At 47.3% G+C, this 23416-nt stretch overlaps 1 protein-coding gene across 1 annotated transcript in view; it reads right to left on the bottom strand.

Annotated features, from left to right (window-relative positions):
* Positions 1-12183, bottom strand: part of SMARCA1 (SNF2 related chromatin remodeling ATPase 1) — a 78033-nt gene extending 65850 nt beyond the window's left edge. Inside the window, exons 1-2 of the mRNA XM_075940968.1 lie at positions 12024-12183; positions 2104-2190 (exon numbers count right to left, since the gene is read on the bottom strand). Of these exons, the coding sequence (XP_075797083.1) occupies positions 2104-2190; positions 12024-12104 (168 nt within the window). The 5' untranslated portion in view covers positions 12105-12183. The remainder of the gene's footprint in view (positions 1-2103; positions 2191-12023) is intronic.
* Between the last annotated feature and the right edge of the window lie 11233 nt (positions 12184-23416).

Genomic DNA, 23416 nt, shown 5'->3' with positions numbered 1-23416 from the left:
TCAGCTGCCCTTTATAAGCAAAACTATAATAAATCTCGGCCTCCTTACTGACAGTCTCAGAACAAGGCACCACAAAAACTGCAGAGCAGATGACAGCAGAGCAAGGCAGCAAGGGTTAGGGACTATGGGGCAACAGCAGCAACATCTTCCATGAGTGCTGCAAATGTTGCCCAAGGGGCAGGGTGAGGGCAATATCAGACACTGACAGTGGGGCACTGTGTCGGGCAGAAATCAGCATAGCTAGTGGCAGCATGGCAGCAAAATAGCCCAAAATACAGCAACCCTCAGCTGCTAAAATGATTGCAACTATCAGTTACGAACAGCTCAACTGGACTGGAGAACTGCATATTCTAGAAGTGATCTACAAGGTTGGGATTTTTATGGGGATTTACTGATGCTCATGCCTGTCCTGTGAGGAAATAGAGGTATACACTTCTAATATACCTGAAAACATTACCTAATTAGAGATGGCAACATATTTTACTGAGAGCTAGATTCTGCCTGACCCCTATACAAGGGAGGACAAACAAGGATACTTTTCACCAGCTCATGCAGCAAAGGCAACCAGAATGTCCAGAATGTCCACCAGAATGTTCTCCCTTAAGTCTTGCAGGGGGAAGCTATATTAACATGAGGCCCCAAGAAAAGAGACAGGGCTAAGGCTACGCAAATTCATCCTACTGCTAATCAGAATAGATGGTAAGACGTGCAGGGAAGTAAGCTGTGCTGCACTATACTTCCACCTCCAGTGGAGTATCCTTTCCTGCGAGGCCAACTGAATCTCCAGTTATTACAGGTAACACCTCTGAAGAGGACAGAGAAATAAAGTAGTCCAGGGTCGGGGTGTCTAAATCAAACTCACAGATCTAAACCAAACTCAAAGCCTGCCACACTTTATGGTCTTATCTTCGGAGAAGCTGATTTATAGCAAACAATTTTGAAGATTAGAGGATATTTTCCAGGATGCACGCCCTTAATAACAGCACAGCTCTATTGCTTTATTTCCTTACTACTGAAAATACAAGCTATTTGCATATTCCTCTCAGCTTCTGAGCCCCAGAAGGGAACTATTTAGGAGAGAGTGAATCCAAACCTCATACCCTTGCAAAACAGGGGTGGTACTTTTGGGGGACTGATTTTCTTTCTAATCCTTGACTTGTGCTTAGCACTTAAAATGAAGTATTCGCTCAGCCAAACAATTATTTCCCTAAGCCTCTCTGGAATCTCTGTAAGTGTTCCTGTCTCATCTGGCATGTCCATCAGATTTCTCAGTTTCTGGAAGAACGTTAATGAAAATGCAGCAGACCATTGGTCGCTGGCATCCACCAAAATCTGATTCTGTGACATTCAGAAGTGGGTCTTTTGTGTTCTGCTATGGATTTCTCCCTTAATGTCCATATTTCTATTTTCTTGACCAGCATTCTTTGTTCCTTTAACTTGACAGTATGGATAACAGTTTGCAGTTTTATGTTGTGGAGTATGCCCTGATTTAGGATTCTGTAGAGTTTTCAGAGATATAGTGCGCAAACACCAGCTTCTTGTTTTTTACTTCTTAAATAGGAGAAAACTCTTGATTTGTGTATAAAAAATGCAGAGCTATGAAGTTATTTCCTTTGCATTCTGAAAACTGCACAAAATGTTTGCATGGACTCATGCCACACAAAACACATGATGCTAATATCTTCTTTCCTCTTGCCCCCCCAACTTCACTCCCCTTTGTCATGTGCATTTTAGAATTTGGCCTAGTTTAAAAGTGTGCCAAGTATTTTCTTCTTCTTGTTCATCTTCCATGTGACCTTGTTAAATTCTTGGTATTTGTATCAGGTTAAACAGCACCCAAATAGGCTTTCAAAGGGCATACCTCAATCCTAGGCTAACAAATCAGTTTCATGATTAACCATCTCCCAGCTTTGAAAACTCATCTGTACACAGAGATGTACTTTAATCGCAAGAATTGTATTTAATTAATATCGTTATCCTGATTCCATTTTCCTTCCCTCCCATTGACATCCTGTCTACAATTTCTTGTTTCCTCCTATTGTCTCTGCTTAGCTCATTCAAACAGAAAGTTAGACATCTGTTATGCTATGAAATCACACTTACCATCTTCTCTTCATATTCAGGATCAATTTCTTTTTCTGGTTTAGAAGCCTTAGGAGGAAGTTTCAGTTGAAAAGGAGGATCATTTTTCTGAAATTCAAATTTTAAACATTAATATCAATACATTGAACTACTAAAGCAACAGAGTTGCCAAATTAAAAGTGTGCAGACTTCAAAAATTCTATCAGAATCCTCAATTTTAAAATAATACCTAAATATCAAACAAAAAAATTAAAGCACCAAATTATCAAAAATTATAAAAAAAAAAAAAAGCAGCACGAAAAGAAAATGCATCATCCATTCTAATCAGAGCCTGAAATCCATGAAACAGCCAATAAAAGGCATAAAAGATCAAATAAAAGCCAAGAATTAGCCATATAATTTCCTATGTATTGCCTCACTAATAATCCCACAGTTCATGCTGGAAGTAGTGAGTGCAAGGTTTGTTTACCCATAGAAAAGGCCAAAATTGTCAGGCTGATTCCTATTATAAAATTCCTATTTACATTTTTGGCAGCTGAACCTGATCTGTACTCTTGCCCCTTCCCTCCACTAAGTGAACAGTGAAAGGTCCGAGATAAAGATTAGACTTCTCTCCACCATATACATCGAGAAACACAGATTAAATTTGGTTAGACTTCACTCTGTGGGACAGAGACATGTACACATTTGAGTAAAGACAGTAATAGGTATATTCCAAGGGTAAATGTTCTATTTATTTGATTTTATATTAAACATCTTAAGCATTGCCCCTTGTTGATTATCCCTTGCTTTAATATATTGTCTTCCATACCTATGAATTGTTTAAAATACATATTTATACCTAGGTTTTTTGTTACCCCTTTACATCTCTATATTGAATACTGACTGTGTATCTGGTGACCTTCTCTTATTATACTTTAAAAAGGTTTTTCCTGCAGGACGACAGAGTGACATCATGTGTCACTCTACATCCCGCAGCCCCTCCCTCCTCCCTCAGCCGCGTGACCTCCCCATTCCCATGGTCCGTGGGAGCCACAAGCCATGTGGCCACCCCCATGCTCCAAACTGTGAGGCCTAGAGCAGCGTGAGCTTCAAGCTGCATGGCTCCCGTGGAATGCGGCTTCCTCCATCCCCTGGGAGAGGCCACACGGCTAACCTACTCTGACCCATCCCCGTCCCATGATCCTCCGCACTGCATGGGCCAGGGATAACTCCTCCACAACATGCCAAGGCCCCTGAGCATCCCTCTGGCAGCTGCCACATGGGTACGTGGCTGCCAGAATTTAAATTGAACCACACGGCTCCTCCGCTGTTCAGAGTGGGGAAGTAGAGGTGAGCGGGAGCCGGGGGCGAAAGGGGGCATGCAGGAGCCGCAGGGGCTCGGGTGCAGGGCGGAGGGTGGGGGGTCGAACAGGAGCCATGGGAGCTTGGGGAGGGGGAGGTTGGGGAGGGGAGGTGCAGGAGCCACAGGGGCTCAGTGGGAGGAGGTACGGGTGCAGGGGAGCCACAGAGGCCTGGGTGGGGGGAGGTGGGAGTGCGGGGGAGCCACAGGGGCTCAAGTGGGGGGGATCAGGTGCGCAGAGGCTCAGGTGGGGGAGGGGGATACACACAACATGTGTGGCATTACCAGTGGTCCAAGGGGAGGGGGCTCATGGAACTCTCGCAGCCTTGCCCCTCATAGCCAGAACCCCATGGCCTCCCCACTCTCAGCTAGAGACAGAGGACCAGGTGCTATACCCCCTTCTCCCTCTCCATCCCCATCAGAGGGAGAGGGATGAGCCAGGCGTGACCTCAGCCCAGCCCAACCCCCCGGCAGCTGGAGGGAGAGAGCTGGGCCAGCGGCGGCCTTGATCCAGCCCAAGCCTCCCCTCCTCCTCCTCCCCACTGGTGGTCAGAGTGGGGAAGGGCAGGCCAGGGCTGCTACACCTTGACTTGGCTCTCCCTGGAAGCCAGGGAAGGGCCAGGGCTGCCTACCCTGAAAGAGGGGGGATGGCAAGCATAGTGAGCAGGGGGCACCACCCCTGAGTTTCTAAGAAAGACATACTGGTATTAGAAACTGTATAGAGGAGGCCAACAAAAATTATGAGGGGTATGGAACAGCTTCTGTACAAAAAGATTTAAAAGACTGTGACTTTTAAACTCTGAAAAGAGATGACTGAGGGGGAATAGAATAGAGGACTATACAATTATGATTGGTGTAGAGAAAGTGAATAAGGAAATGTTATTTACTCCTTCACATAACACAGGAACTAGGGGTCACTCAAATTAATAAGCAGCAGCTTAAAACAAACAAAAGGAAGTACTTCTTCACACAATTCGCAGTCAACAAGTGAAACGCTTTGCCAGGAGATGTTGTAAAAGCCAAAACTGAGACCGAGCTCAAAAAAGAACTAACTTTTAACTAACTGGAGAATAAGTACCTCAATGACTAGGGCTCACCAAACCGCGGCGAGCCCTGCTTGCCAGCTGCGCTGTCCAGCGATCTGCACATGCGCAGATCGTTCTGCGCAAGCGCAGATCACCCAAACCCGGCTCTTTCAGGTTGCAATCTACTTGCCACGGGCGAGTAGACTGCATTACTTGTCGAGCCCTGTCAATGACTATTAGCCAGGATGGGCATGGATGCAACTGCATACTCTTAGTGTCTTTAGCCTCAGATTGCCAGAAACTGTGAGGGGATGGATCACTCAGTGATTGTTCTGTTCATTCTCTCTGAAGCACCTGGTATTGGCTACGGTCAGAAGACAGGACACTGAGCTAGATGGACCATTGGTCAGATCCTGTATAATCATTTTAAAGGTCTGGGAATTAAAACTAGAGAAAACTATGCTGATAGCTTAAAAACCCCAATGCTTGTAAATGGAACCAATTTCATACTGAAATCTGTGAAATGATGAAACATTCAACTCTAAGTGCCATTTTCACTTGCTTTTCAGGTAGCCTGATATTTATTCAGCTCTTGAAAATGCTTAACTAACTAAACATGTCCAGCTGTTTTTAAGAACACAAACTGGAGAATCATAATTATGCTAAAGGATGTCTTGTTCCGTTTGGGCATGAATGTAAGACTGCTCTGCTTTGCTTAATTATGTCAAGTTCAGTACTTCAAATGCTTTGGAGGGTATTCAATTGTTTTACTAAATTTACAAAAAAATCCAATGAGTGTAGAGTGGCATAAGTAAATGTAGAGGGTGAGTAAGGAATAGTTTAAATGGTACTTCGTAAACCACTAACACTTAACTTCTGCATTGCAGGTCCCAAGATAAACATGGTACTAATGAGTAGGTAGCATTAAATATTTATCTACCATAAAAGACTCAATATTTTTTCAGTTTCATAGATTGGTAGTTCTCAACCAGAAATCTGAGGCCCCTTGGGGGGCTGTGATCCATTTTCAGGGAGGCCACCAAGAAAGGCCAGCACTAGGTTTTCTGGGGCCCAAGCTAGAAAGCTGAAGCCCAGGCCCCTGAGTCCACCATTTGGGGCTGAAGCCAAAACCAGAGCCATGTGGCTTTATAGGTGCCACTGTATCATGAGGCCAAAAGCTATTACCATGCTTGTGACCCTCAAACGCTACCCCTGGCTTTTATATGCAGAAAATCAGTTACTGAGGCACAGGTGAGCCATGATGTTTTTTATAGCATGTTGGCGGGGGCCCCAGAAAAGAAAAAGTGGAGAACCATGTAGTAAGGTGAAGGCCTGAAATATAAGCCCGTGTATCACAGGCCTGGTGTAAGGGCTGAGGCCTATACCACAATTGTCAAGACTCTGCTAATATAAAGCGAAGTTTAGCTGTGAGCAAGAGGCAGGCCCTGCTCAAAGAAGTTGGCAAGAACAGGGTCAATATTACAGAAATACTAATATCTAAGAGGTACTAAGCACAGGCCATAAGCACATTTTAGAGGGGCTGTAACAGAACACTTCATGAAGAAACATCTGGGTACCAACACACACTCCACAGATAACAGGAACATACCAACCCAAGTTCAGGAAGGTTCTCAACTGACAGCATGATAGATAGTGATCGAACCCGATGTACGAGGTAATGGTACAACAGAGGTTAGCAACCTGTTAAGTCAGGAGTGATACTATCTTGTTTGCACCTGTGTACCCCAAGGAAGTTAGTTGTCTTTGTCCAGCGAGGGGGTAGCGTCATATTTCTGGCACTAACTAAGCTGTTCCATTGTCATGCATAGTGGTTCGGTTGAATCTACTGACAACTATTACTGTACTTTGACAATAAATCTGGCCTGGTGTCTTTGATCCTTATCTGATTTTGTGCTCTCCTGGAATCTGCTGTATCGACTACTTGTGAAAAGTTAACACAATACAGAGAAGGCGCATACACACAGGCAAATGGTTATCACTGATGGACCAGGAGACCTGTCAGGATACCACAACGATGACATATGACTACCACAAACCCCTGTTGTAGATAATTAATTTGAACATCATGACCTCTCACTTAGGGAAAAGAAAATAAATAATTAATAATGATACACCAAGTGTAAATACAACATTACTCTACTTTGATGAGAAAACCATTGTCAAACACTAATATTGGACACAATCTTCTTGTTACAGAAAACCTGTACTCCTAATAGACAAAAGTGAAAATGATAGTAGAAAATTTGAGATGCTTCCTGCAATTCTTATAGGGAACAAATGAGATGGGTAAATATAGGTGACTTATCTATCTAGTTGCAAGTGAGAAGGACACTTCTCCTGGAAAGAAAGAATTCTAAAGAACTCAAGATCTTTGTTAGAAATAGCTTAGCCTTTATATGTATAAAAAAAATCCCATGAATGAAAACTAATGCACTATCGCCTTCCCAAATCTGAAGAAAGATAGCTCCAGTTCTCTCCTGGTCAAGAATTTATAAGTAACAGCAGAGTGAAACTTGCAAAACCCATTTCAGTGTCCCTTTGGATTTCTACGGGCAAAAAAAGAACTGGGAATTGCAAGTGTGACAGACAAGAAATAACAGGAAAGCTGTGTAAGGAGTGTCAGTTGAGAAACAAGTACACAGCACATTATGGCTTCCAGAAGCTGATGTGGAAGACAAAGAAGTCAAGTGGAATCATGGTCCCGAGTACCTTTAACTTTCCAACACCTCCTTTCTGGAAGCTTTAAAGGGGACAGAGAGTGCTATACTTCGCATAAGGATATTGTACCTTGTTTGTGGTGGTCATTGGAAAGTTGGGGGTGAGAATCATGTTTGTACTTGCCTTTTGGTTACATTTAGAAATATACACATTTTCTATTTTACTTGAATACAAAAAAATACTTTCTTTTAGGCCATCCAGCAAAAGCACATACCCTAATCGCATCCACATATCATGCATCTGACGAAGTGGGTCTTTGCCCACGAAAGCTTATGCTCCAACACTTCGGTTAGTCTATAAGGTGCCACAGGACTCCTCACCGCTTTTGCAGATTCAGACTAACATGGCTACCCCTCTGATACTTGATACCCTAATCAGGTCTATATCAGAATGTATTCAGGTCTATATCAGAAACTTTTGTTAGCATGGTAATGTGGGTTACAGGTTTGATTTATTTATTTTTTTAAAAATCTATACTAGCAGAAGTCCTAATATAGACAGTTCTATCAGCAAACAAGTGCTGTTCATTCCAGGGATACAATAGTGTAATTCCGTGGTCCCCAACACGGTGCCCGCGGGCGCCATGGCGCCCGCGGGGGCATTTCAATGCGCCCGCCAGGTGCTTGGGGCTGGCCTGGCCCCGGGCACATGGCGCACGGGCGCTTGCGGGGGGAGCGCGCTTGGCAGGGAGAGCACCGGGCACTCGGCACTCGGCGGGGGGGGGGGAGCGCCGGCTCCGGGCGCGCGGCACTCAGCGGGAGGGGGGGGGAGAGCCGGCTCCGGGCACGCGGCACTCGGCTGGAGGGGGGGGGGGGAGCGCCGGCTCCGGGCGCGCGGCACTCGGCGGGGGGGGGGGGGAGCGCCGGCTCCGGGCGCGCGGCACTTGGCGGGGGGGGGGGGGGAGCGCCGGCTCCAGGCACGCAGCACTCGGCGGGAGGGGGGGGGAGCGCCGGCTCCGGGCGCTCGGCACTTGGCGGGAGGGAGGGGGGGCCAGGGAGCGCCGGCCCCGGGTGCGCGGCCCTTGGAGGGGGCCCCGCCCCCGGGCGCGCAGCTATGGGGGGGCCCCGCCCCCGGGCGCATGGATGGGGGGGCCGCCCCCGGTCCCCGCCCTCTGGCGCCCGGCGGGCAAACGGCCACGCCCCCTGGCGCCCGGCAACCTAAAAAGGTTGGGGACCACTGGTGTAATTGATTAACTAGTAAACCAAAGCTTATAGGTTAATGCTATAAACTACATGTATCTCTCCTCCCTCCTCTCTCCCCTCCCCGCCCAGGCCAGTACATTTTTTAGCACTCTGGCCAGCAGCCTAGCTAAGTCTTGGCTCACGCTGGGTTCGGGACCTACCCCCACTGCAGCTCTGCATTTGAAATGTATTAGGAGTCAGGTAGCCCAGCTCAGTTCCAGCTCATGCCAGGTCTGGGAGTTCAGCACCCCGCACCGGACATAGGGTGCTGCCATCTCGCACTATGGCCTCTGTATCAGAGGCAGCAGCGCGGCAGTTCACAAGGGGACCTGGTTTTTAAACTGGCTCCCCTCACAGACCAGCTCCCGCCTGGCACCCTGTCCTGCTGCCTCTGATATAAAGTCAGCAGCACGGAGTTGCAGGGGGCTCCTCAGGAGTAGGGACAGAGTACTCTGGCTGCCAGCCTCATCCCCAGGGACTATAGACTAGGGAATTTATGAGGTTACTCAACTATTCAAATAACCGATATTTAACATCTCTAGTTCATTTAAGGAATTGATAAAAGCTATAGCAAAAAAAGAATGCCAATACAAGCACCTTTATTAATAAAAGGATATGTTGTATACCAGTAAGCCTTGTCTTGTAAGGCAATCCATAGTAGGGACGTAAAACATTTTTTAAAAATATTAATCATGTAACCGATAAGATTTCTATCAGTTACAGGGTTAATCGCAGCCTCAGGGACTGCCTTAGCTTCCAACCATGCAGGGCTGCTTGGGTTCCCTGTCCCATGGGGTTGCAGAGGTGGTGCTCTTGCGCCTGGGGTGTCTCAGCTCCCAGAAGCCCTTAGAAAAGAATAACCAGTGCCAGTAACCAATAAGCATTAGCTTATGGGTTAACCAATTAAACTCATTCATTCCTAGTCAATAGAGCAGTGGTTCTCAACCTGCCACATAAGTCATCCTCAGGGCCATTCAGATAGCATATTTATTGTGTGGATGTAGCCCAGATAACAAAGAACTGCATATGCAGCCCACAATGATAAATAGGTAGAGTACCACTACCTTAGAGAATATATTCAAAGTCTGTGTAGTTAAGTATTCCGTATCATGGAGGAGTCTCCAAATATGTCACAACTTTAACAGTGCAACTTGCGTAACCCCAGGGATCTAATTAACAAAGATGCTAGCTTTAGGCTATGGGAAAGCATTCTAGGCTAGTGGGAAAGTGCAACAGTACATTCTAAACTAAGCCAAATGCCTAACCAAGTCATGGGGAGGTATAAGAAATACTGCTGCTTTTGTTGTTTTTTTATTTTGCCTTTCCTATGCTGAATGTTTGCAGGTACATATGTAAAAACTATCCACCTAGTTGCCATGTGGTAGAGTTTATATATAAGAAAAAAAAATCTATTCCAGGTGACTATTGAAAATTAGATGAAGTTAATAAAAGCATTGAAATTGCTATTTACAACAACGCATTAACGTGACACAAAGTATAACCAGCATAATGACAAAGTATACTAACCCAGTCTGTCATTACCTAAGACTTCCAGACACTAACATGTTGCTTATGCATCTGAATTGCAATCCAGCTCTGGGGGCACTTTGCTGAAGTCAAATCTATAGGAGGTGTAGCTTTGCATTTCTCAGCTATTCATGATTCCAAATGAACTAGTGCTATACAGCAGCAACAAGCTTTGTTTTGTTAGAAACATGTGACCTTCTTACACATAATCAAGACTAATACAATATTTAATCTCTCAGTAGCATATATCAACTTCTACTATTCCATCTAAACATTGTGTCAGGGATTTTTTTGCCAGTTGACAGATGGAAAACTTCATAGCACAAATTGTACCCTGTAGTGTAGGTAATCCTTGCTCACACTTCTAACACCTTTAGGCTACGTCTACACTGGCCCCTTTTCCGGAAGGGGCATGTAAATTTCACTAGTCGTCGTAGTGAATAAGACCCTCCGGAAAAGGGCACTTTTTCCGGAGGATCGGGGCCAGTCTAGACGCTCTTTTCCGGCTTTTTTAAAAGCCGGAAAAAAGCGGCGGACATTTTTATTTAAATGCCGCGGGGGATATTTAAATCCCCCGCGGATTTCCCTACGACGACTAGTGAAATTTACATGCCCCTTCCGGAAAAGGGGCCAGTGTAGACGTAGCCTTATTGTTCCTTAGTTTTAATGTTCCAGATACATACTACACAGTTCACAGCCAACTAATTACTACTACGACATGTTTTTTTACTTCTCTCTACTAGGGTTGTAAGCAACTAATCAACTAGTCCTGTCCCCCACTTTGCTGCCTCTATCAGAGAGAGGCAGCACAGGGAGAAGCAAGACCTGGTGCTGGGAGAGAGCCAGCTTAAAAGCCAGTTCCCCCCAGCACTGTCTCTGTGGGGGGCAGGGGAGGTAGAGGCACAGCGGGATACAGCGCAAGTGGGGACTGAAGCAGTCTCTGCTCACACCAGTTCTGCTGTGATTCTGCTTTTGAAATGTACAAGAGCCCCGCGCTCCCTGTGGGGCTTCCACTTTTGAACTGTAGCAGAGTCCGACTATGTAGATGTGCACTCAGAGTCCTGGCTTGCTATCTCTGCAGAAAACTGAAGGGAAGAGGTAAGAGTCACACATGCTCTTTGGAGCTGCTTGATGTGGATTATGAAAGCAATTTAAACTGCATGTGCAGAAGAAAGTAGCTTTGAGTGAAAGGAATAACAGAAGAACCTGAGAGCCAAGAACCAGCCAACAGCCACTGGCAAGCCACTCCCTACTCCTTTGAGTCAGCTACATTGAACGGTCGGTCAATGGGGGGACGGACTGAAGTATCATACCCTTCCCACTCATCTTCAAAAGTGTATCCCAATAGCTCAAACTTCCCCACATTCCTTCCTCCATCTCATCCAGAAAGTAACTGTTTACAAAGGCTTCACTAAATGGCTCTGCATATAGGTAACCTGTTCCCAGCTAGGTAAGGTGAGCAAAGTCCTTTTTCCAGGCTATAAAATGAGACTGGTGGTACCCATGGGGAGGGCTGACAGACAGGGAGAGGCTGTAGAGATGCACACTGCACAGGGGGATATAGAGGGGCTGGCACACTGTGTGGAGGGGTAACAGATGGGTTGGGTGCAAGGGCAGGGACGTGATTGGCAGGGTAAGCAAACAGGGTGGAGATATGAATGGACAGTAGGGAGTGGAGCAGGGATGGGACTGAAGGCACAAAGGGGGCAGAGGCTGGGTCACAGGGCTGACGGTATGGAGGCTGGATAGGGCTGCTGGGCCTGCTGGCAATATGGGGAGGAGTGGGGGAGTGTAAATGGATGGGCTGAGGGCACCGCAAGACAGGACAGGCTGGGCCAGCGCGGTCAGGTGGTAGCTGGGCCAGGGGCACGGGGAGTGCGGATGGGGCCGAGGGACGCAGAGCGGGGCACAGCCAGGATGGCGGTACAGGTGGGCGCAGACTAACCCACGTCTCCGCACAGATCTAGGTCTGAGAGTTGGGAGGGTGACGGAGGGGCCTGGGGACTGTAGCCGCAGGGGGGGGGGGGGCAGGGACCTGCGGCCGGCCGGGTCCTGGGACGGGGCTGGCAGAGGAGCCGGGCGCCCCCATCCCCAGACTCTGGCGCGCGCCCGCCCCCCAGGCGGTACCTCCTCGTCGCTGGGCTCCCGCGAGGAGGCAGCGGAGGTGGAGGGCTCCTCGCCGTCGGAGCGGGCGGGGCTGGGGTCCATCTTGTGTCGACAACCGGCTCAGGGGCTGAAGACCCCCCGCCCCTCCACCGCCCCCCCGAACACCAGGCGGCCCCGCCCCCTTCTCCCGCTCACAGCCAAGATCGCGAGACTTCAGGGGCAGGCGCCGCCGAGAGCGGCGGACAGCCCGGGAACCCGGCCATCCGTGCGCGCGCATGCGCTGTAGAGTTGAGCGCGCGCGCGCGCAGGGACGCCTGCTCATCCCCGCTGGGTGAGCGGGAGCGTTGGCGCGAGGGACAAACCTAGCAAGAAGCCGAGGGGTGGGGGAAGGACCTGTTTGCCCCTCCCCCCTCCAGGTCACAAACCCAGCGGGACAGAACCGAGGCCAGGGCAAGAAGCTGAGGGCGGGAGGAGCCGTTGCTGAGAAGGGGGCGGGGCACAGAACTGTTTTCTCCCCCCGCCCGCCTCGTTACGTTGAGACGTTCACGCGGGAGCTGGGCTTTGGCGGGTGTCAGGTCCTGCCCTGTGCCCCGCAGTGTGGGTCACGCTGTGAGCCTCAGCGCGCCACGCTAGACAGGGGCTAGTGTTTCATTTCAGCCTCGCTGCATGCATCTTGCTTCAAAGAGACGTGAACACCCCATCACAGAGGGAAACTGCAGAACTTTCTTTCATGCTTAAATTGGGCACTTTACGAATGGGCCTTAACAAAGACTCCAATTACCTTAACCATTACAAAAAGAGCTTCCCCACTTATCACCCCTGGGTAGCCATTCATTGGCTCGTAAATAGCTATTCCTTCCCTCCCTCTCCCTCACCCCACCTCCTGTACTAAATCTGATTTGTCAGTTTAATAATGTTCACTTTTTTCATTGTGTTCCTTTGGTATATATGGTCATGACAATTCTCTTCCAGAATATGAGCTGAGGAAGTGGGTCTGGCCCATGAAAGCTCATCACCTATTAAACTATCTTATTAGTCTTTAAAGTGCTACCATAGCTGTGCCCAGGCACACCCTAGTGTCTCAAAAAAAGTAGCTTAGTGTTTTAATTTAATCCCATGATATGCTCTTTTAGTGTTAAAGTATAGATTGTTGTATTATGCAATAAGCTCCGAATGTAGAAATGTATAGAAAGCCCCTGTTCGCCCGCAGTATGTCCTTTATGACTGAGTATTCAGTTAATGTTCTCCTTTAAAAAAAATAAAAAATAAAATTCCCTGGTGCACACCCTAATGAAATGTGCTGCACACGCCTATGAGTGCTACATAGTTTTTCCTTTTGTTTTAGTGAGAACAAGGAGACTTCCGTGTGCACACAGAGGAGCCAGGAAGAAGACAAGAACACAAGATGGTTTGGGATTGTTGGGAAAGGACAGAAGCAACCTAGAGAGAGAAGGGCATGTAGCCTTTGGAGCATATTCCTGGGCCTACAGAATTTGAATTAGAACCATGGACTCCTTAGTCTCTATATTCATTTGCTATCAACATGTATCCATGAAGCCCACTGGCAAAGTGGTAAACTTATCACCTTCTAGTTCTTGATCCATATTCTTAGCCAATTACTGTCACCGCTTACTCAAGTAGTAGAGATTGTGTTGTGAGTTATGTTGATAACCTCAGCTGAGTATTGGTGCCACAGAATGGAATTTCTGTGTGTGTGTGTGTGTGTGTGTGTGTGTTTATTTATGTATTTATTTATTTATTTATTTATTTTTAGGACATAACATTAAAAAACTTAAACTAAAGTAATGCTCAGGTTGCATAGTTAAGCACTCAGACTTGTAGCCTGCAGATCTATATTATCCCTTTTATTATATTTTGTTAGTAATGCAAGACTTGCAGGAATTTTATCCTGTATGAAGTTGGCTTTAGCAGTAGTGTAGTGTGGTGTAGTAAGAATTGGTTAATATCTTTTTAGAAATTAAATTGAATATCCTTAATATCTCTTTAGAAATTGTAAAGGGCTTTTTGGCGAAATTTTCAGCTGGGTCAGAACACAGGGAACGGGTCCAAGAGGGACATAGAGTGATCATATTCATGTATACAGGCAGTCCCCAAGTTACGCGGATCCGACTTATGTCGGATCCGCACTTACGAACGGGGCTTTCTCGCCCCGGAGCTCGCAGGCAGCGGGACCGCCCAGAGCGCAGCAGTCCCGCCACCTCGACCTCCGGGGCGAGAAAAGCTGCTCCAGGTGCCCCTGGTCTGCTGGGGACCGTCTCCAGCAGACCAGGGACACCGGGAGCAAAGCCGGGGAGGCGGAGGGGTCCTGCGCCTCTGAGGCTTTGCTCTGGCAAAGGCTCAGAGGCGCGAGACTCCGCCGCCGCTGCGGCTTTGCTCCCGGTGTCCCTGGTCTGCTGGAGACAGTCCCCAGCAGACCAGAGGCACTGGGAGCAAAGCAGCAGCGGCGGCGGAGTCCCGCGCCGCCACTGCAGCTTTGCTCCCCGTGTCCCTGGTCTACTGGGGGGGGGGGGGGCGCAGCTAGTGGCCCCCCCAGCAGACCAGGGAGACGTGGAGCAAAGCCCCGGGCCTGTGGTAGAGCAGGTGGGGCGCTGCCGGTTGGTCCCGCAACACCGCTCCTTGGCGCTACTGGACCAACCCGGCAGCACCCCAGCTGCTCTGCCCCAGGCGTCCCCAAGTCAGCCGCTGCTGAAACTGACCAGTGGCTGACTACAGGAAGCTCCTGCCCCGGGCTTCCTGGAATCAGCCACTGATCAGTTTCAGCAGCAGCTGACTTGGGGATGCCTGGGGTTCTTAAGTTGAATCTGTATGTAAGTCAGAACTGGTGTCCAGATTCAGCCGCTGTTGAAACGGATCAGTTTCAGCAGCGGCTGAATCTGGACGCCAGTTCCGACTTACATACAGATTCAACTTAAGAACAAACCTACAGTCCCTATCTTGTACGTAACCCGGGGACTGCCTGTATTCAAAAGATGTCCCAATATCACCATCCAATCAAGTATGTGTACCCACAAAATCTCAGGATGCGGAAATCTGTTTATGGCCATAAGAGATTGGGTATTAATGATGGAAAGAGGCCCATAAAATGCTATGGCAGTAGTTGGGAGACAGGAAAAAGCTTCAAGTATTTTTCTCCTTCACATCAAAGCGCTTCACTTCACTTTACTTATTTTTTCTAAGTTTCTCTGCTTCTAAGTTTTCCATACTTTCCAAGTCCCAGCAGCAGAGGGAGGCTGGCCCTTCCAACGCGTTGGAGAGGGTATGTGAGTATGGCATTATACTAGGTAACTATTTCTGTATGCTTATAAGTATAATTATATAACCAAACTTTGTTAATGCTACCCTCGAGGGTGATTGAATTTATCTTTGCAATCAGTGCTGTGTACTTTGTATTGTTTGACATCTTAATACCAGTCACAATAAAAATTGTTTTAATTTGGTACTATCCTCATTGTAATCGTGGCTGCTGTTGTGGCCCCCCAGATCTACCTCCAGAAATAGAGCTTTATAGCCCTCAACCTTTGTGACTTGGGAAAGAAAGACAAACCTGGAACCTTCTAGTCAGATGGGCAAGCCATATCCATATAAATTATATCTTTCTTCACCCCTAGGCTACAGATCTTAGGACGTGATAGAATTAAAGTTGCCTGTGGACTTAAATTGCAGCGAGGGAAGTTTAAATAGGACATTAGGAAAAACTTCCTGCCAGGGTGGTTAAGCACTGGAATAAATTGCCTAGGGAGATTATGGAATCTCCATCATTGGAGATTTTTAAGAGCAGGTTAGACAAATGCCTGCGAGAGACGGTGTACATGGCACTTGATTCTGCCATGAGTACAGGGGACTGAACTTGATGATCTCTTGAGGTTCCCTCCAGTTCTGTGATTCCATTTTTGGCCACAGAATCACATAGGAATTCATGTTTAACTGATTATTCACTATAATCAACCCTTTCCCTCCAAGTCTTTTTAAGTGTCACTGCTTCTGACAATAGAAATTCCTATCCTATAAGTATAGCTTCCAGTCTTTGTTCAAAGATGTCTGCTTTTACATTTGGCCATTTAGAAATGCATATTGTTTGCTTGTGTTGAGCTTACTCAAGCGACCCAGATAGCTCTCAGTGGCCTGTTGTCTTCCTTATTTATCACTTGCCCCATCTTTGTGTCATCTGCAAACTTGTTCAGTAATGATTTTGTGTTTTCTTTCAGTTCATTAATAAAGATGTTATAAAACGTAGGGCCAAGAACTGATCCCTGCAGAAGCACATGAGGAACATGCCCTCTGAGTGGCGATTCCCCATTTGCAAATTTATTTTTATATTGATCAGTTAGCTAGTTTTTTTTAACTATTTTGTGTCTGCCATACTGACTGTAAAAAATTAGGGTATGCCTACACTACAACGTTAATTCGAACTAAGCTAATTCGAACTAACGGATCCAGACTAAAAAACTAGTTTGAATTAGCGTTTTGCTAATTCGAACTAGCATGTCCACATTAAGTGGACCCTGAACCGGGCTTAAGGATGGCCGGAAGCAGTGCCGGCAGGGCATCAGAGGAGGACTTAGAGCGTAGAGATGCTGTCTCAGGCTAGCTGAGGGCTGTGCTTAAAGGGTCCCGACCCCCACCCCGGACAGACAGTTCTCGGGTGCCCCACTTGCAAAGCAGTCCTGGCTTGGATTGCCCGGACTACCCACACTGGGCACGTCACACCACTCAGCCATCAAACCGGCTGCACTTGCCGCAGGCTGCCATCTGGGGAGAGGGGACAATTGGGGGGGCTGCAGGAGAGCTTCCACCCCCAGAAGCCGGCAGAGCCAGCCCAGTCCTCCCCATTGGGGGCTTGTGCCACATTCCTCCCTCACCTCCTTCCACTTACCCTTCCCTAGCCCCTCTTCTTGATGTACAAAATAAAGATAACGTGTTTTCCAAAATGGAATCTGTCTTTATTGAACAAAACTGGGGGAGACTGGGAAAAGGAGGTGGGAGAGGGGAAGAGAGAGGCTGGGAGAGGGGAGGGCAACTAAAATGATCGGGTTGGGAACAGGTCCCATATGAAGAGAGGCTAAAGAGACTGGGACTTTTCAGCTTAAAAAAGAGGAGATGGAGGGGGGACAGGATAGAGGTCTCTAAAAGCAGGAGTTGGGTGGAGAGGGTGCATACAGAAAAGTTCTTCATTAGTTCCCATAAAGAAGGACTAGAGGACACCAAAGGAAAGGAATGGGTAGCAGGCTTCAAACTAGTAACAGAAAGTTGTTCTTCACAAAGTAAAGAGTCAACCTGTGGAACTCCTTGCTGCAGGAGGCTGTGAAGGCTACAACTAGAACAGAGTTTAAAGGGAAGTGAGATCAAGTCATGGAGATTGGGTCCATGGAGTGGTATTAGCCAGAGGGTAGGAGTGGTGTCCCTGCCCAAAGTTTGTGGAAGGCTGGAGAGGGATGGCACGAGACAAATGGCTTGGTCACTGTCTTCGGTCCATCCCCTCCAGGGTCCCTAGGGTTGGCCGCTGTCGGCAGACAGGCTACTGGGCTAGATGGACCTTTGGTCTGACCCAGGACGGCCATTGTAAGCTCAGGGCTCAGGGTCGGGGGTCTCAGTGGACCCCCTTGATTCTCTTGCACACCTGCTCCTGGGTGGCCAGGCTGGCAGCTCTCCTGCCCTAGCCGGCCACTTTCCTGTGCCTAGTGCAGAGATCGTGGACAAAGTCCACAATGTCTGCACTAGCCCAGGCGGGTGCCCGCCTCTTGCGGTCCCAGGCAAGCTCCCAGGAGCCGCCAGCCTGGTCCCGGGAAGAGGGGGAGGGCTGGGGGGCATCGGGTGGGTGGCTCGATCCATGCCAGGTGCAGGGTCTGCTGGCTGGGTGCTGGCAGGCTTGCACCTGGCACGAGCACCGTAGCCAGCCCGTGCCCCTTTAAGGGGGCCGGGGCCGGGAGCGAGGCAGACGAGTTTCCCTGGTGTTGGCCAGAGTGGCCACCAGGGAAACCTGGGGAGGGCTAGCCTCCCACTAGTTCGAATTAAGGGGCTACACACCCCTTAATTCGAACTACCTAGTTCGAACTAGGTTTAATCCTCGTAAAATGAGGTTTTCCTAGTTCGAACTAAGTGCTCCGTTAGTTCGAATTAAATTCGAACTAATGGAGCACTAGTGTAGCGCCTATGAAAGTTAGTTCGAACTAACGTCCGTTAGTTCAAACTAACTTTGTAGTGTAGACATACCCTTAGAGAGAAACATCCTGTGGTACCAGAATATTATATCAACACCATTACTTTCATCAAGCAAACTTGTAATCTCATAAAAAAATCTCATTAATTTGACAATATCTGTTTTCCATAAATCCATATTGATTGGCATTAATTATATTACCATCCTTTAAGTCTTCATGAATCCTGCCTCAGACATTCCATTATATTGCTTGCAATTGATGTCAGGCTAATAGACCTATCCTAGGTCATCCTATTCGTCCTTTTTAAATAATTGACACAAAATTAATTTTTTTCCAGTCCTCTTGTGTTCTGAGACTTACTGAACATAGGCAATCATAATCCAGAGAGCTACCTGTCCAGTAGTTTTGACATTCTTGAATACAAGTTACACTTATCTGCTTATTTGAAAATATCTACTTTTAATAGCTAATGTTTAAATTTTCCTGAGTGACTCTTGCAATGGAAGTTATTCCATCATCAGATATGAATACGTCTTCTAGCTTTTTCCCAAAACGGAGCAGAAATATGTATTGAATGCTTCTGTCCTGCTATTGAAATTCTACCATTTCCATCTAATAACGACCAATATATTTTAATAATAGACCAATACTATTGTTGGGATTCCCTTTGTTACTGATATACTTAAAATTCCTTTTTCTTGTCCTTAAATCTTTTGGGCATAGATTTCTTCTTGTGTATTTTGTATCCCTTATCGATTTTCTATAATTCCTAGCGTCTAATTTATATACACTGCAATCAAATTCTTCTTTTTACCATTTGTTTTGTGTGCGTGTGCACGGATCATTTAATAGTTGCTTTCACTTCCCCTCTGAGTCAGGTTGTTTTTTTAACCAGTGTAGCCGCCTTTGTCAGTTGTGACATTGTGGCTTTTGGGGCATCCAGTAAAATGCTCTTAAATACTTCCCAATTATAAGCCATGTTTTTCTTTTCAGAACGTTTGGTCATCTCTTTGTACCAATTCCCTGTCTGTAAAATAAGGATAATAATGCCACCAACTTTCATAACTGTGTTGTGAAGATAAGGTAAGCAGAGAATCATGTAGTCCAGTCACCTATTCTGAGGCAGGACCAAGTAAACCTAGATAATCCCTAACAGGTGTTTGTCTTTCTTGTTCTTAACAGCTTCCAAAACCAGGGGATTTCACCACTGCCTTTGGAAGGCTATTCTAGTGCATAATTATCCTTATAGTTAGAAAGCTTCCACACACACACCCATAGCTAACCTAAATCTTCCCTCCTACAGAATAAATACATCACTTCTTGTCTTACCTTCTGTGCATTTGGAAAACAACTGATCACTGGCCTCTTTATAACACCCCAGCCCTCTACTTCAGCCCAGAGCCCCCTCTGAACATCTCAACTCCCCCAGCCCAGAGCCTCCTCCTGCATCCCAAAACCCTCATCCTTGGCTCCACCCCAGAGCCTGCACCTCAGTTCCCAGCCCCAGCTCCCTCCCAGAGCCCACACCCTTCACTCCCCTATACCATAACCACCTGCCCCAGTTCAGATCCCTCTACCACATCCTGAACCCCTCATTTCTGGTCCCATCCCAAGCTAGAGCCTTCACCCCCCTCCTGCAACCACACTCCCTACCCCAGTCTAGTGAAAGTGGGGGAGTGAGGGTAGGGATGGAGTGAGCAGGGTCGAGGCCTCAGAAAAGGAGTCCAGCAGGACATGAGTGTTCAGTTTTGTGCAATTATAAAGTTAGCAACCCTATTCCAGATCCTTGCTCCATTCTGCGTCCAGTTCCATTCCAGCCTTGACTCCTGTCTGCTTCAGTCTAAGCTTTGCCACTTTGCCTGGAAACTAATACTCACTTTGGTTCTAATCAAAGATTTGGCTCCTCCACCTTGGCTCTGAATTAGCCTTCAGGTCGGTTCTGTTTCTGACCTTTGGCTTCGCTCCCTCATGTACTCCTTATCCACAGGGCCACCAAGTGACTGAACAGTATCATACATATTAGCAATCTGTTGTGGACTCCTGGATGCTGACTTTACCCTCAGCACAGAAGCTGTATCTATGACCTCCGTGATGCTGAACCATAACCATGATCCTGCTCCACCCACTAGATAGGGTGGTCAGTCCTGAGCAGATTACACATTCAATCTGCATTTTGTGTGTGTGTGTGTGTGTGTGTGTGTGTGTGTTACACATTCAATCTGCATTTTGTGTGTGTGTGTGTGAGAGAGAGAGAGAGAGAGAGAGAGAGAAAACTACTTTTGTGTGTGTGAAAGAGAGAGAGAGAACTGTACTTTAGTGTCAACATTTTCAAACTTTGGATCTGCAAAATTAGGCACTTACTTCCATGTTAGACTCCCCACCTAGCTGTGATTTGAGGCATTGCTGAGCACCTTTAGAAGTCCATAAGCTGTGTATGCTTAACTCCTTCCTCATATAGGCAACTAAAATAAGTGGTTTTAAATTCCCAAATGCAGACATATTGGCCTTCATCAACTTGCTAACATGTATTACCAGAAACAGATTATGTCATCATAATTTTCTGCCACATTGCTGTATTATCTAAAGTCTGCCACCGAGTAGTATTTCATTCAATTGCCACTAGATAGCAGTGTCATACTATATATAATCTCTTTACTTGGTCCAAAAGATAAAACCTCCCAGTTTCATGCTAACAATGCCATCCATTTCTTAATATCAAATAAACCCTGTTAAAGTATGTCTGCACAGCAGGGTTAAAGCCGAAATCAGCTATGCAACTTGAGCTACGTCAATTGCGTAGCTTAAGTCGAAATAGCTTATTGGCTCTGTCTTCACAGCAGGAAGTCCAAGAAAGAGCACTCTTCCTCCGACTTCCCTTACTCATAAAATGAGGGTTACAGGTGTCTGCATAAGCTCGACATTATTTGACATTATGTTGAAATAACTGCTTGTAGGGTAGATGTGGACTATGTTATTTTGGAATAACGTTAGGTTATTGGTTAATGTGTAGACGTACGCTGCTTTTGCAGTGGTTATTTGCAATACTTCAGCTCTGTTTAAACTGCTGAACTCAAGAGTTTGCTGAAAAGATTGCTTACCTCAATACAGTGTAAGTGCTGTAGTGCTGCAATCATCACTAAGGGCATGTTTACACTACTGCCTCAGACAAAATAATTTCTGTCACTCCCTTCTCCCCTGAGCAATGCAATTTTTGCACTGTCTTAGGGATGGAATAGTGTAGTCAATTAACCAGTAAGCAAAAGCTTATAGGTTAATGCTATAGACTACATGCATTTGCAGGTATATTTTTTTAACAGGCTGGCCAGCAGCCTGGCTCAGTCCTGGATCACTCCGAGTCTGGGACCTACCCCTACTGTGGCTCTGCATTTAAAAGTGTATTAGAAGCCATGCAGGCAGGCAGCCTAGCTGAGTTCTGGCTCACACGGGTTCGGGGAGCTCAGCCCCCTCTGTATCAGAGGCAGCAGCGCAGGGCAACAGCACAGCTGTTTTTTAAACTAGCTCCCCTCATGGACCAGCTCCCGCCTGGCACCCTGCGCTGCTGCTTCTGATACATAGCAGCTTCATGGAATGATTGGGGGCTCCTTGGGAGTGGGGCCAGAGTTGAGTAACCAATAAGAATTCATGAGGTTAATCGACTATTCAGTTAACCAATATTTAACAACTGTACACTCAGCAGTAAAGGCTCTCCCACCGTAACTTTTGCTTCTTGCCAAGCTGGAGTAACTGCTAACAGGAAAGTACCCATTTTCACCAAATGCACTATAGCGCAACTGTATTGGTCCTGCTAATTGACCTAACCCCTGTCAGAGGGTGCTCCACTCACTGCAGTATGGCGCCTCCTCCTGGCCACTCTGGGGATTAGCTCAGCTGGGCAACGCCCAGTCCCACAGTTGCACACCATCACTCCAGATCTCTCTCTTTCCCTGCAGCCTCTATCTCGGTCCAGGAACCAGAGCATCTTCTTCATGATTCAGCCCTCTAGCTCGCTCACTCAGTGTTCCCTACTTTCAGGGTATAACAGAATCCTTTTTTTCAGCAGTCCTAGGCAGTTTTCCTAGTCACTGCCTCAGATGCCACTTTGGGCCAGACCTTGGTGGGGGTGAGGAGTCGAGGACAACATACCCCTCTGCCCTAAGCACCACCTCTTCCTGCCCTGCTCCACCCCTATTTCACCCGTTCCCCAAAACCTCCTTCCTTGAGCTACATGGCCCACAGGATTAGCAGTGGGGGGTGGGGCGTGCTCACTGCCAGCAGCAGGAAGCAGAGCAACCTGGCCCCAGTGTGCTCTGCTCTCCCAGCCACATCACTCGACTTCCCACCACTGGTGAGTGCAGAAGCAGTCCCACCCCTTTCCTCTGACAACACGGCTGTCAGAGGAGAGGCGTGGGGAGCAGACAGCAGTAAGGCAGGGTTGCTCTGTTTCCTGATGCCACCAATGAGTGAGGGGGAGAGTCCAACCCCTGTTGCAGGCACCAGGCCCCCTGCTAGTCTCCTGGGCCCCACAGGGCCCTCCAAGGCACAGGACCTGGGGTGGCTACTCCAAATCCTCCTTGAATTGGACAACTCTGCTGCCATTTTTTCAATGGCTAGGAGAGGAATACAGGTCTGTCCATTGCTTCTCCCCTAGACTGCTTGCTACAACTCATGATTCCTACCCGAGTGTACCAGTCCCAAACCCGCCTCCCCACTCTTCCAAGGGAATGATTACTGCACATTTCCTGCCTTGATAATCCCAACCAACCTTGTTCCTCCTCAGCTGGGCTCCCTCACTCAGGCCACATCTCCACTTACCAAAGGATCCCCAAGTTCCGGCTCTCCACACAGCAAGTTCCCATGCCTATGGCGCTACCAGGTCTTCACTGGTGCTGCATTCCCCTATGTGTGTCACTGAGCTTCTGGGAACACAGCCTGCAATTCTCTGTGCTTCAGTAACTGGAACAACTCTATTATTCTTTCCCAGTATGAACTGTGGCGAACGTATCTGACCTTTTGGGCAATTCTGAGAGGGAATTGTGGAAAGATTTTAGATGACTATCAACACTCAGGTGATTTAACCTGCATCCCCACCACAGTGGAGGGGAGAGGGTTACCACTCCAAATGAAAATGGAACTAGGATTCTAACCTACAGTTTATCTGCTTCAGTTTTCTGTGTTAGCAGTGTGCTTGGGCGGCAGCCCAGGAGAAATTCAAATGCCACCCAGCTGATTAGCAGT

This window comes from Pelodiscus sinensis, chromosome 13 (assembly GCF_049634645.1).
Source record: "Pelodiscus sinensis isolate JC-2024 chromosome 13, ASM4963464v1, whole genome shotgun sequence".
In the NCBI taxonomy this organism is placed as follows: domain Eukaryota; kingdom Metazoa; phylum Chordata; order Testudines; family Trionychidae; genus Pelodiscus; species Pelodiscus sinensis.
This window is presented reverse-complemented; position numbering and strand designations above follow the sequence as displayed.